General features: G+C 38.0%; 1 protein-coding gene across 1 annotated transcript; it reads left to right on the top strand.

Moving 5' to 3' along the window:
* Positions 1-4,961: 4,961 nt before the first annotated feature.
* Positions 4,962-12,989, top strand: bsnd.L (barttin CLCNK-type chloride channel accessory beta subunit L homeolog). Its single transcript, XM_018258467.2, has 4 exons — positions 4,962-5,138; positions 8,293-8,381; positions 9,937-10,188; positions 11,777-12,989. Exons 1-4 carry the CDS (start codon positions 4,962-4,964, stop codon positions 12,183-12,185), a joined length of 927 nt encoding a protein of 308 aa, XP_018113956.2. The 3' UTR covers positions 12,186-12,989.
* The last annotated feature ends 2,023 nt before the right edge of the window (positions 12,990-15,012 follow it).

Below are 15,012 nucleotides of genomic sequence, written 5' to 3' on the forward strand. Positions count from 1 at the left end.
CCAAGGAGCTGAAAACAAAACAGGTCATTAGCGATTTCTGAGAGAATTATTGAGCTAAAAATAGTGTCAGGTTTAGAGCATTTAGAAAATAAGAACAAGTAAATGCTAAAGGACATATTATGTATTTATGGACTTCTTAAACTATTTTTATTTGGAAAACTTTTACTGATGTTCAGGGCGTCACAGGGGCACAGGTGGGACAGTCATGTGGAGTCTGGTAAATTATAACTTTAAAAAAAGGCCTAGTATGCTGCTCTTCCAGGATTATCTGGGCCCCCCTTGAACCTGCATTTGAGCTGAAGAAGCAGCCGAAGGGAGCTGAATCCGCCAAACAAGCTGAATCCTCTGACAGAAGCCGAAGTTACAGAACGTGAGCTGTTGAATCCACTGCAGAGACAGAAAGCTGCAACAAGAAGCTTCCATCACCAAGGACAAATTTCAAGTTAAGTTCCAATGAACACCAATGGGCTTTTTTTTTTTTTAATGTGTGTGAAAGAGGGGGGGGGGTGGCCACCAATGGATTTTTTTTACATATGGATGGGGGTTCTGGCCACCAATGGACTTTTTTTTAATTGTAGGGAGAGCTCTAGCCACCAATGGATTTTTAATTGTGTGTGTGTGGGGGGGGGGGGCTTGGCCTGCAATTTATTTACTTGTGTGAGGGAACACTGGCCTCCAATGGTTATTTTTTTTTAACAAGGGATTAAACCAAATGCCAACTTATACATTAGAAATGCAAATTCTAAACTAAGTGCAATTTAGGTTAGCATGGGTACCTGCTTAAAGCGCCTACCTTCTGCTGGCAGGCTTAATAAATATAAGTTATAAATATAAGTTAAATGTTTATAGATTTGTTTTTAATGGCCTGAGTCTGTTGGCACATCCAATTGCTTCATGTTGTCCACAATATACAAAGCAAATTGTGTGACATTTACACTTTATTTACAGTATTTTGCAATCATTGTAGACTTTTGTTTCCTGTCAACTGCAACGTTGTCTCTATAAATAGGTCATTCAGGTACCTCTTTGTCAATATCCCACTGGTCTTATCACACAAGATAAAGGTGCATGTTCCTACTACAATGGCAGGGGTGGAAACCCTGAGTGGCTTGCAATGATCTCTAGGGCACAATGGGCCCCATGAACACAAAATGTGAAAGGACCAAAAACAACCCTTTGTGGAGGGACTCAATGATCTTTGATAAAAGGTTAATGGGATTTAGACATTACAATCTGGTGTTTACTTGGCTTATTAGTGCTTGATTAAAAAACAAAACAATGTTCTGGTTCTTCGTTAAATCAGAACACAACATCAGATGCACAGTATAACACTAGCATATTACCATTTAAGAAAAATGTAATTTTCAATCTGTATGCTTATAGTGGCTATACACAGACCATATGGAAACCTCATGCCAAATGGACAAAAATCTTGTGAGAGACTATACACGTGTATGGCCACCTTTTATATTGTTCCATTTGTTTAACTTGACCAATGAGAATTTTCCATTGGGACCAATAATTCTATTTTCACCAGAATAGCAGGGTTTGCAGTCTAAACAGGCCCCTAATCAACCAAACTGCAAGACCAAATCTGGGCATGTATGGCTAGCCTTACCTGCTTATCTGGTATCAGTAATACAACAACCTAGGGTGCAAAACTTGGGGGGGGGGGTGCTAGGCACGTTTCTCATATGCAGCCTAGTCCTAGAGCAGGAGTCCCCAACCTTTTTTCTTGTGAACTACATTTAAATGTAAAAAGAGTTGGAGAGCAACACAAGCATGAGAAAGTCCATGGGAATGTCAAATAAAGGCTGTGATTGACTGTTTGGTAACCCCTATGTGGACTGGTAGCCTACACAAGGCTTTGTTAGGCAGTACACCTGGTTTTTATGAAACCAAAACTTGCCTCTAATCCTGGAATTCAAAAATAAGCTCCTGCTTTGAGGCCACTGGGAGCAACATCCAAGGGGTTGATGAGTAACTTGTAGCTCGCGAGCTACTCGTTGGGGACCACTGTCCTAGAGCATGACTTTGTCCGTTTAATGCCCAAAATTTGGATTTCCCATCCCATTGGCAACTAGCATGCATGCCTGTTGTTTACATGCGCACCAGCTTATTTACACAGGCACGCATGAGGTGACCAGCCAGGTTGACTAGTGCACCCAATGTTAGCAGGGCCCTCCCCCCTGGGAGTCCCAGCTATAAACCCATCAGTCACTTGGTTCTCTTGAGCAGTGGGCTATGCCAACATGTACCATGTATGTACTGAAAGTCATAATAGGTCCTGGCATTTCAAGTACATCGGCCCAAATAATAAAATAAATAGTCATACCTCCCAACTGTCCTGTTTTCAGCGGGACAGCCCGCTTCTGACATCTCAACCCACAGTCCTGTGTTTGTTCTGAAAAGTCCCAACTTTCTCTGCACTGAACAGCCAGAAAAAGAAACAAAGTTTCTAATTTAATTGACTTTTGGCAGAGAGCCCAGAACAGCCACCAGGCTCAACTAAAATACTTTGTAACAATTTTGAGATAAGCAAATAAGTAATTGTAACAATTTAGATAAGGAGGCCCCTTCGGAAAAGCTTTAATAACTGGAAAAAAAAACCAGAAATATGTTCAAACTTTCATAACCTGACAAATTTTGTAAAATGAACATGATAATTAGGGGTGTGGCCACAAAAATGGGCGTGCCAAATTTTTTTATCCCTCTTTTTAATTCTAAAATGTTGGGAGGTATGTGCAAATTTTCAGGGGCGGTATGCCGTCCGACCGCATTCTAGTTGTTTATAAAGTGTCATCCTATTAAGCAGCCCTATAATAATGCAGTTTGTTTGATTACATTGTTTCATTAAGTTTGAAAATAAATCAGCCAAGCAAATTGTTTTTTTTTCCAAAATGTTTTTATTTGAGCTTTGAACAAATCAGAGATACATAAAAAGTTAAAACTGTGGTTACAAAATTAAAGGGGTGGTTCACCTTTAAGGTAACTTTTATTATGTTATACAATGGCCAATTCTAAGCAACTTTTCAATTGTTTTTTTTGTAGTTTTATAGTGATTTGCCTTTTGCTTCTGACTCTTTGCAACTTTCAAATGGGCGTCACTGACTCCCTTCTAAAAAAACAAATGCTCTGTAAGGCTACAAATGTATTGTTACTTTTTATTACTCATCTATCTATTCAGACTCTCTTCTATTCATATTCCAGTCTCTTATTCAAATCAATGCATGGTTGCTAGGATAATTTGGACCCTAGTTACCAGATTGGTTAAGATGCAAATTGAAGAGCTGCTGAATAAAAAGCTAAATAACTCAAAAACCTTAAATAATAAAAAATGAAACAAATTGCAAATTGTCTCAAAATATCACTCTCTACATACATCCATACATACAAAAGTTATCTCAAAGGTGAACAACCCCTTTAAGGTTATTAGAAAAAGTAAAAACATTGTGACCACCAGTGTCGTACTGGGATACCAGAGGCCCACCAGAAAACCTTAGGTTGAGGGCCCACTTTCCAAACTATTATATCTCCTCTCCTCACTCAACCTCTTTATTCTCCTAGTCTCTTTTCTCTACATACTATCCTCTATTCTTCCATTATTAAGCCTCTTTATTCCCATAAAGAAATAGGGAATGACCATGAAATAGGTCTAAAGATTAGAAGCAGGAGGGCCCACTGACACCTGGGTCCACCGGGAGTTTTCCTGGTATCCCGGTGGGCCAGTCCGACACTGGTGACCACAGACCAGAGTATATTCAGGAATACTCTTATTTAATTAAGGTGAAAAGAAGATACTTAGCGATGCAAAATCTGTATTTTATTATCTGGGCTAGGGAAAAGTTCCTGTCCAATAAATATTTCTGGACCACATTATTATATCACAGTTCATCAGTCCTTTCTCCACTTCACTATTTTTTCTTCCAATTCATCTTCACACTCTTCCCCAGGTAATGCTCCATGCATATCAGCCTCTGTTGTCGCTTGCTGTTTTGTTTATTCTAATGAAAATGTTTATTCTATTCGAGTTCAATAATTCATTCAGAATTTGAGGGGATTTGGGAATGTGGCACAACCAGAATTGTATTAAATATTACTAGTATGCAACTATGGCCTTATACCATCATATATGATGTGCATATTCAAATTAGCAATTCTGTATTATATACAGTGTATTCTGTTTAGAACTAATACCCCTTCTACTTGGAAGGAAATTGGAAAAATGCTATAAGAGCTTACCACAAATGTCAATTTACAAATGACGGTTTCTATATGTTTTTGTCTATATGCATGGGGGTTATGGGAAGACAGGGTAGGTATAAAAGCTTCCAAAATGTGCACAAAGATAAATCAAGTTGTGTATCAAAGCATTTTAAATAGTATCTTTTTTTGTGAATGGATGTCACATGGATTTATAAAATAAAAACACATTAAACATGCTTTTTATAAATGTGCTGTGTAATAAAAATGATTTCATAAATACTACATACATACATACCAGCAAATATATAGAATTCAAACTGAGAAACCTCAGATGGCTAGTGAACAGGTGAACATGGTTTAAACTCAACAGAAGGTTTATGAGGTGATTTAATTTTAAACAGAGCAGATTCAGTGGTTCCCTGTGTGATGTGTAGATATTGCTAAGTATTTTTACCTCCAGGGAAGGTTAAACAGAGGTGTGCAGTCCAGCTTCAATGAGGTGGAAATGTAGGGATTCCATTTGCATACATTGGAATACCTTTGGAACTGGCTTAATCGACCTTGGGCAGGATTGGGCTGAGCCTGTTTAGGGAAAATCACAAGCTGAATAAATGCTGAAAACTGAGTATATGACAAGCAGAGCTGCATATTTCTGCTTCTACGCCTCACCTGATGCTCTTCAATGTGCAGCTGTTTGTTTGACAGGCGCTGCTTGGGACACCATTTTAATTTCAGCTTCCTGCAACACAACAACTATGGCAGAAGATAAAACATTTCGCTATGGACTAATTATCCTGGGTTTCTTTTTGGTGATGATTGGCATGTTCATTATGAGTGTAGATAAGCCCCAGGTGTACATTACATTTTGTTCTATGGGGGTCCTTATGATCTTTATTGGAATCACTTGGAGTATCTGTCAGTGTTACCCAAAGGTAGGTCTCAATGCAATGTGTATGTAAGAACCAGGAAATCAGGCTCATTTTCCAGTTAGTGGTGTATCTTGAAGGCAAAAACATGAATGGGCTACAATGTCACTATAGCAAAATAAAGTTTTGCTGAAGTTTTGAGGACTAAAGAGCTTTTTGCCCTCAGTCTTTTATGTATGACTGATTACCAAGAAAACTACTGTATATCTGTACTGACTGCAATGGGGGAATTAAAACGTTAAAATCTGCAGTAAAGGTGAAATGTACATGGAATAGATTATTCAGTATCTAATGATGATAATAAGACCTTAAGGGCTATTCCACACGGGGAGATAGCGACGCGTTTGCGGTCGCGGCGACAAAGCGCCGCGACAGTCGCCGCGACCGGCGCAGGCGACAGTTTTGTATGGGCGCCTATGTAAAAACGCCTGTGCTAACCACACAAGGCGATGCGCTTTTCAACAGTCGCCTGAAAATGCCTCGCCAGGCTTTTTCAGGCGACTGTTGAAAAGCGCATCGCCTCGTGTGGTTAGCACAGGCGTTTTTACATAGGCGCCCATACAAAACTGTCGCCTGCGCCGGTCGCGGCGACTGTCGCGGCGCTTTGTCGCCGCGACCGCAAACGCGTCGCTATCTCCCCATGTGGACTAGCCCTAAGTTAACGGAAGTGACTGAAAAAACACTCCTCTTGTTGTATTTTCTGTGATTTAAACCAGTTAGAGATCTGGGATGAATCACAATGATCCAGTGGGGGGAAATAGCTGATCACTTTTCCTTGCAGTAAATGTAAAATGCTAAAGCTGATGACTCTCTGAAAATGAACTTTTCTTAGAATAAAGACAGTTTTATAAGACAATTTCCAAATCTCTCTTTGGAATTTAAGCCATTATTTGTTTTTTAAGGACCAGTTAACCATATCACATTGAAAGATGAATAAGGGGGCTTGAATAGAAATAAAATCTTCCCTTAAAGCCTACAAAAAATAGAGAAATGAAGAAGACCAACTGCAAATTACCCCACAAGTGTCCATATTTTATAAAAAGTTAATACTCCTTTAAGCCAATATTGCAACCCATAACATGCCTTTTGGTACTCATAGGTCTTTTTTGGCTGAACTACCACTCAATTTATAGAAGAATATTTGTTCTGTCAGAGGCACAAGGACACTAGGGGACTAACACTGGCGAAAATTCACCAGCAAAGAAGATAGACTCTATCGCTATTTCTAGCTACTTTTCCACCTCAGACCAGGCAAAGTGCAATAGAGTAGATAGGAGTTCCTCAAAAAAAATTAAAATTTTTCTAAGTACCCGGCTTCCCCCCTATATTTCCTTACATATGGCACATAAACTATACACTGGGCTCATGTGTAGGGTATTATAACAACTCTATTTTATTTTATTAAAGTTCCCTGGGCTTGTGTAGTGTAATGTATTTGCTGCAACATATACGTCCATTGAAATTTAACTTCCCGCCGTATGCAAATTAGCTAATGCTAGCGCAACTTCGCTTTGCTTGCCTAAATTAATGCTAGCGAAACGTTGCCATCGTTCGGCGCCCTGGACGCAAATTTACATTTTAGTGAATTAGCATTGTCCCGGCGAATTTTCACCTGGCGAAGTGTGGCAATGTGAGCAAAGCCGTAGCTGGCGAATTTCCGGAGGTAAGTGAATTTGCCCCTATGTCTCTTCAGATGATTTCTAGGAACCACACATCCTACTCCACTTATAACTGATTCCCATTAACTTTTGCCGGTAGGAAGTATAAGTTTGTATTTCCAGGCAACACCTGCCTACCAGCACAAGCATCTGCCACTGGCAGTGAATGGGAAAATGGGAAGTGGATGCCAGCAGGGAAAGATTTGCATGCATAGATTTCCCTAAAAACGACTGAGCACTGAACTGATCTTATCATCCACTTGACAAAATATAGTTACATAAGTTACGTAGTAGATGAGGTTGAAAAAGACACATGTCTAACTAACTAATTAACTAAAAAAGCCTCAAGACTGGGGGAGTTGAAGTATGTAACCTAAAGGCCCTAAAGTTTCTAAAAGACAAAAAAAAACCTACACTAAGGAGGTTATTTATCAAAGGTCGAATTTTAGTTTTATTTACGAAAAAACTTGAATCAGCGAGTTTGGGGTTAACAACCCGAAAACTCATGAATGGAGTTTTCAGCAGGAAAAAAAGGGCACCTCTGCCATTGACTCCACCATGACCTTGACAGGTTTCAGATGGTGTATTTTTGGATTCAAGCTATTTTTAGGGTTAAGGTATACAAATTCAAATTTTTTTTAAACCCTTTAATGTGAATTTTTGTGACCACAAAAAAATAAACTTGCAGACTTGTATTTTCATGGAAAACACTATTCGATCCTTAATAAGTAACCCCCTAAATGCCATTGCAAAATATTGACCTGATCTCTGCTGCAATATTTGTAACCTGCTATTTTCAAAGTGTTCAACTACATTAATATGTTATTGTTATATACCCTGAATAATGTATATAATATGCTCCTATGAGTTCTTCCATATAGCGTAAGGAAATGCATCTCTTAAATAATTTTGTGACATTTTAGAATAATACCTTCTATTAATAATAACTGCTCTTTAAATGGAAAATACTAGTGTTTTTAGTTAAATGTACATTTTATTGTCATTAAAATCTGTATCTCTGTTCCTTTATATCCTCTGTGCTGCTGTACACCATTTTGACTGTCCTAATTGGAACACATTTTATATTTTGCATACACATTAAATACTGCAAATTGAGCGGTTTCCTTATCTCATTGCCCTGTTTTTGTGGTTTAGGGTGTGATTTTTAATACAGGTGGTATACTAATAAAACTATTATATTTATATTGCTTTACATAATTATTTGGCACCTTGGCCAGTTAAGGCTTGCAAGAATAAGTATTATATAGTGTGAAGTATAGATGTAGCAGATACCAGCTGATTAACAGACCTGGAAAATGGAGTTTTGGTTGGAGGAAAACTGAATTTTGCCATATTGTTTTAAAGTCAGAACCAGCAGTGCAGAAAGAGACAGACAAATACTGATTTAATTTGCATTAATGTTGACAACTTCAAAATCATTGAAAATAATGTATTTGCGTATATACGATCATACATTCTTACTTTATTACATTATTTTACAGATAACCTTTACTCCAATTGATATGGAAGATGATTCCTTTACAGAGAAGTCTCCAGTGCTCCCAAATGACTTTATCCCTGACAAGCAATGGTACGTCCCAAGGCTCTCAATGCTGCCATTGTCACTGTGCATGACTTGTAACATTGTACTTGGATAGCTCATCACTCATCAAGTCTTTTTTTAATTCAAGGTCAGACATTATTACATTGTATAAAATGGAAAATATGCTCCTTATTCATATCTGCTAAGTAAATCTTTAAATAAAAGAATAATACGATTTTATCATATCACTAAAACCATCTCCTTTGAAAGAAAATATATCATTAATGATCAGGGACAAATAGGTCAAAGAAGTCATGCAGGAAGTGGTTGGGTTGTGTGATTCCGATATCCCTTGAATCAGACTCCCTGAAAAAACATTTGTCTGCATTGTAAAGTTTTGAAACACTGTTATTCACTATGGTGAAATCACTAATTAGTCACAAGTAGTATAGACTTGTATAGTTGGGTCTTTATCTGCATATCTTATATGTTACTCTGGGGTTATAGGTCAGATGCTGAGTAGCTGCCAGCTACTGTTTCCTTTGCTAGACCATTCACAAGATGTACAGTACTTCAAAAAAATGTTCCTCCTCTTAATTCTCCACTAGTCACTCTAAGGCCAGGCACGCTGTGTTGGTTTTCAAGTGATCCCTTGTGGTTCATATGTATGCCTGCTTTACCAGCTGTCTACTGTAGAGTCCTGCAGTGGGTCGGGTACCTGTGGGTTACCCACAAAAACCTGCGGTACCCTGCGGGTTGCAGGTAGAAGTTCCACGTGTGGGTATAGACGCGGGTCGGGACGCGGGTCTTCTCAATATTGATTTTTTACTCCTTTTTTCTGAGCATGTCTACTTCTGGTGATGTCACTCCGGTTTACAATGACAGCACTTCCTGATTATTGATGGTCACCGGGTCGCGGGTCTGTATAAGGTACTTGCGGGTCGGGTAGCAGTTCCAAAAAATGGACCCGTGCAGGACTCTAGTCTACTGTTCTAGGGCTGCTATTGGACTAGGCCTACAAAGGGAGACTTACAGTTATCATCGATGAAGCATTATGTGCAGATATAATGCAAAACATTCCACAGTTAATCAATACTGTTTATGATTCTCTTTTCCTGAAATACTCTGCTGTTCTGCAGCAGTCATTAAATAAAAAATAGGTGTTTTTCATATGATACTTTTCTGTTTTGCTCTCCTATGATACTTTTCTGCCTATTTGTCATGCAACCAATCACAATTAGATTTCAACAGTTAGAAAAAGAAAGCAAAAATCTGATTGGTTGGTATGAGCAAATCACCAGTAATGTTTCACTCCACTTTTTATACAGCATGATAAATAGACTCCTTTGTGTAAGGCTGAACACTACAAGTTGAAGGGCTGATAGTGGTACTAGGAACCACACAGAATGCCACTACATGGACTTGAAGATAGTGTGCTGCATAGCATAATTTACATAAGGCAAGAATTCTTCATGAGACAAGCATAAAGCATATTGTAGGGGAGAGAAACAAGGTGTCTATAGTAGCAACCACAAGATATAATAATAAATTATTTATTGATTAAAATGTAAAATTCTAATTGTCTCCTTTATTTCTGCTTTAGTTCTAGTACTCAATATACTAGCAGTAAAGAAGCTGAAGTCTATGAAACTGGCTTGCCATCCTACGATCAGATTCATATAAAGGTGGAAGAACCTGGTGAGGGGAAGGATGTTCAGTCAGTTCCCACTCTGCTGCACCCTTTGTTGTTAGACTGCTCCCAAATGACTTTGCAGGCCAAAATTGAAATACACAGAAATGTGGACAATGATAGCCAGATATCTGCTGAACCAGCTGGGACTGATTATTCAGCCTGGTAGGTACCAGCATATCAATTATGTTCTTCTAAATAGTATTGGAATACTTTAATATGTAATGTTAGATAATTTTACCATTAATTTCTGGGAATATGCATTATTATTTTGCAGTATCTTAACTAGGTCTAAAATCAGATATCAGGGCGCTGGTGCCAATTCTGTCAATAGCCTAGACAGACAGTAAGACATTGTAAAGCCAATTTTGTATTTTTCCAAACTTTACTAGATGCAGGAGTGAGTTCCGTGCGATGACTCGGTAAGTAATTGAGGAGACCGAAGGAATGTATAGGGACACAGATAAAGGGATATATTGAGGTGTGTCAAAGTAAGAACCCTTTTAAGATTAATTCTTTGCTTAAAGGGGCTTGTAAATAAAACCACAAAAGAAGGGGAGCTAGAAACACTTTTGGCTATATGCAAAACATGTATAAATACTAAAAGCCCAAAAAAAATCAATGGCATATCATATATATGTAGTCACATCGAGTATCGGCACGAATCAGCCGAATCCCGGGTGCATCTCCCAATGTATTTCAATATTGTAGAAAGTGGAGGCGCTCACGGGTTTAAATATTGATGAATTTATTAAGTTTTTCATATGTGAAAAACTTAATATATATATTTATAATATAGTATCAAAAAGCATCTGCTGGCATTAATCTTTAAAACCATTATGGGGCATGTTTATTAATAATGGAGATAAATATTTCTGGAGATCTCTAATCAGCAATTAGATTTAAACAATCACCTACAATTTAGAAAACAAAAGCAAATATCTGATTGGTTACTATGGGCCACATCTCCAGAGATATTTATCTCCAATGTCAGTAAACAAGTCTGATAAGTAGTAATGCATAAATCTCAGCAGATTCTTCCCATCTGCGAGTTCACAAAATCGTGGAGATTTCACAAACTCAGGGCATATTGATGTCAACAGTTTTCATCATTTTATTTCACTGGCAGAGCAAGCAGGAGATGTGATTCAATCACATATCTTGTTTGCATTGCCTGTTCTAAGTAAAGTCATCTAGAGCTGTGTATCAGGTTTACAGTCCCTTCATATTGTAATGTATTTCAGTGGAAGTGTTTTGGGTTTGACAATATATTTTTTTTATTAGGTAAGAGCTCATGTACTAGTATAGTAGAGGGTTGGCTATGATGAGGGTAAGGATTAGTGATGTAGTAGCTGCTTGAAGAAGAAAGAGTGGATATTGGTAACAGTGCTTGCAAGAAAGTGGTCAGATTTTGCCAGAGGTGTGAATTTAATTTTCTATTGTTTATGAGGGGGCTGCAGTGACCTTGCCTAGGAAGGAAAAGAATTGAAGCAGGATATGGTGGTCCACTGTAAATGTCACATTCTCTAACATATCAGTACCCATTTCTGCCTTTAGCCTTGTTCCAAGAAACCACACTTGCAAATGCCTCTAAAGCCAATTAATTACTACTGAATTTTGGATGAACCTCTGCTTCCCTTATGAGTCCCTTATGAGACACAGATTGGTCAATACAAATAAATAATTGGTTTTAAACATATACTAGCCTATTATATGAAAAACACAGTCAATCATTATTTTGCTGTACTTGCAGCCTACTTGACTACAATAGAGATGCACCGGCACCACTCGCTTCACTGAATGAAGAGGATGAAATCAACACAACATCTTGTGAATCAGATGCAAGAAGTAGCCATGGTTCTCTGAATGCCTGTGATACCTGGTCATTTAAACAGAAAGCTGTGACACATTTTGGAGAAACGACCTCTTTTGAAGGAATTGCACATATAGATTCCCCGTTAAATGATGAAATAAGTTTAAATTCTGAAAATGAAAATGTTTCTCCTTCAGAACAGATGAGCAATACTGATACTGAAGATCCTTCTGTACAGACACTTTGTATCCCTGATCAGATACAGGAGTCAGTGGATGACTTGTATTATGGACTGAAGGATGAGTTGGATCATTTAGTGATTGCGGATGAATCAGACTTTGAACAATAACAAAAACATACTAGCAATTACCATTTGCTTCACAAATTATTTTATATTGAATCGTAGGGATGAATTAGGCTACAAAGGTTGAGAGGTCTGAGTAAAAAGGAGATCAACATGGTGTCAGGTATTTCTGGGAGAATAATCCCCAATTTTTGCCTTCAAATTCTGCTACTACCAGTATGCTAAACTGATGATGTAAAAAATGCTTTTAAATTCCAAACAACTGCTTAATTATAGAAGCATACTATTTTTGAGGCCAGCAAATCTGTCCAAAGTTCCATTAGCTTCCAAAACAATGCATTACTCCAATGAAGCTGCCATTCAGTGGTCTATGATAATGATTATATGTTTGGTTTTAAACGTAACAAATGTATGAGCTGCGAGGGCTGCCATCTTTAGTGTGGAATTCCAGGCAGTCACAATCCAACTCCCTACCTCATGTTTCTTTACTGGTTACTGTCTGAATACCCCATCATTTTTATTCTGACTGGTATACTATAACTGTAAGACTGTACAGTACCATGACCATATTGTGTACATTTTAAGACATTCTTGTTGGGACTAACATTCTGATAATTGAGGCCTTATAGATGATAAGTGAGCTGGAGGAGAATAGTCATATAAGTGACGAGAGGGGCAGTCTGGTAGTTACGGGGTGATGCTGATGTGCAGTCCAGATAGGAGGCTGTTTAGTTCACACCATGAGCCATTAGCCTTTGTCTTCAGTCATCAGCAGTGTCAGACTGGCCCACTGGGATACCAGGAAAACTCCCATGGGCCCCGGAGTCAGTGGGCCCTTTTGCTTCTAAACATTTGGCCTATTTCATGGTCATTCCTTATTTCTTTATGGGGAAAAATGTGTAATAATGGAAGAATATAGTAAGTAGAGGTTGAGTGAGAATAGGACAAATAATAGTTTGGAAAGGGGAAACACAGTCTAAGTTTTTCTGGTGGGCCTCCTGCATCACAGTCCGACACTGGTCATCAGTTCATATTCACCTGATTCTTCAGACATCACTGCATAACCCTGAACCATAATTTTTTAAGAAGAGACTTTAGAGGGTGGGTTTGATGATTGGAGGCCAACCAGAGGGGAAAATTAGTAATTGTTTTGGAGGCAAATTCTACAGTATTTTTCTATTTTTGATTTAAAGAAACTTTGTCTAATTATAGATAATTAGAGAATATACATGTCAGTTGTGAGTACCTAAATTATCCCAAAATGTTGTAATATTTGTTCTAGTTATAGAAAATGAGTAGTGATGAGAGAATCTATCCTGTTTTTCGTCTCTGAAAAACTCGTGAAATGCATTGGTCAATTTTTTTACACGGGCAACTATTTTTTCTTACTCCAAATGCATTAAAGTCATTGGGTGTTTATTCTTGCAGTGACTTTTTGTCTTGGCGGCTTTTTTTGCCATGGTGACTCTTTGTTCAAATGCATTAATGTCAATGGTAGATTATTCTCAAGTTATTTATCATTCAAAATGCATAAAAGTTAATGAGCATTTTTGTTGGGGAGACTTTTTTGTCTCAACAACTTTTTTCGCACATAGTTTTTCCGTAGTATCACCAAAAAATTTGATGGGAAAATGCGGAATTTTCCTGCAAATCCATGCCCCATCACTATAAATGAGTCCAGCTTGTGTTAAAACAAGGGAATCAACCAAGGTGCCAAATTAAAATGGTGACTTGTGAATACATATTCCCTGCTTTCTCATGTAATAACACAGGGTTGTTTCCTCTGGAATTAGTTTATCATGTTATCTGCTAATTTCAGAAATGGTCCAGATGAAATGTTTTATATAATTAATATAGTTCCATTACACCCTTAAAGAGAGCTCCCACAAGGAGTGATTTAAAAGCAGATATTATGTATACAATAGATCATTAAATGTGTGTTCAGAAAAAACACTGACTTCTAGCCAAGCATTCTTTCATGACCGTGATTTGCCCTTCATGCTATCTGGAAAAGCCTTATAAGTAATTCTTAACTCAGAAATGTGACATTAAGGGGCAGATTCACTAAGGGTCGAATTTCGAAGTTAAAAATACTTCGAAATTCGACCCTCGAATTGAAATCCTTCGACTTCGAATATCGAAGTCGAAGGATTTAGCGCTAATCCTTCGTTCGATCGATCGAAGGATTTTTCGTTCGATCGAACGATTAAATCCTTCGAATCGAACGATTCGAAGGATTTGAATCCAACGATCGAACGAAAATCCTTCGATCAAAAAAAGGTTAGCAAGCCTATGGGGACCTTCCCCATAGGCTAACATTGACTTCGGTAGGTTTTACCTGCCGAAGTAGGGGGTCGAAGTTTTTTTTAAAGGGCAAGTACTTCGACTATCGAATGGTCGAATAGTCGAACGATTTTTCGTTCGATTCGTTCGATTTCGTTCGAATTCGAACGAATTTAACCAATTCGATGGTCGAAGTACCAAAAAAATACTTCGAAATTCGAAGTATTTTTCATTCGAATCCTTCACTCGAGCTAAGTGAATCGGCCTCTAAGAGAAGTGAATAAGTAAGCACAAACTTAATGATATAGAAGAATGCATATATCCTGCAGAATAGCTTATAATGCCTTATATTACTATCTTTAGATCATTTTTTACTCTGTAATACAAATTAGCCATCCAGGCGGGATATGCTGGAATTTTCAATGTATAATATCTGGAGGGTTAAAGAACCGATTTATTAAAGCAGGGGTTCCCAACTTTTTTTTACCCCTGAGCCCCATACAAATGTAAAAAGTCCCTGGGGAAACATGTTGCTTACGAGCCACAGGTCACAGGTTGGAGCATCATTGCATCCACTTTGGTGTCCCTA

Source organism: Xenopus laevis, chromosome 4L (genome assembly GCF_017654675.1).
Source record: "Xenopus laevis strain J_2021 chromosome 4L, Xenopus_laevis_v10.1, whole genome shotgun sequence".
Taxonomy (NCBI): Eukaryota; Metazoa; Chordata; class Amphibia; order Anura; family Pipidae; genus Xenopus; species Xenopus laevis.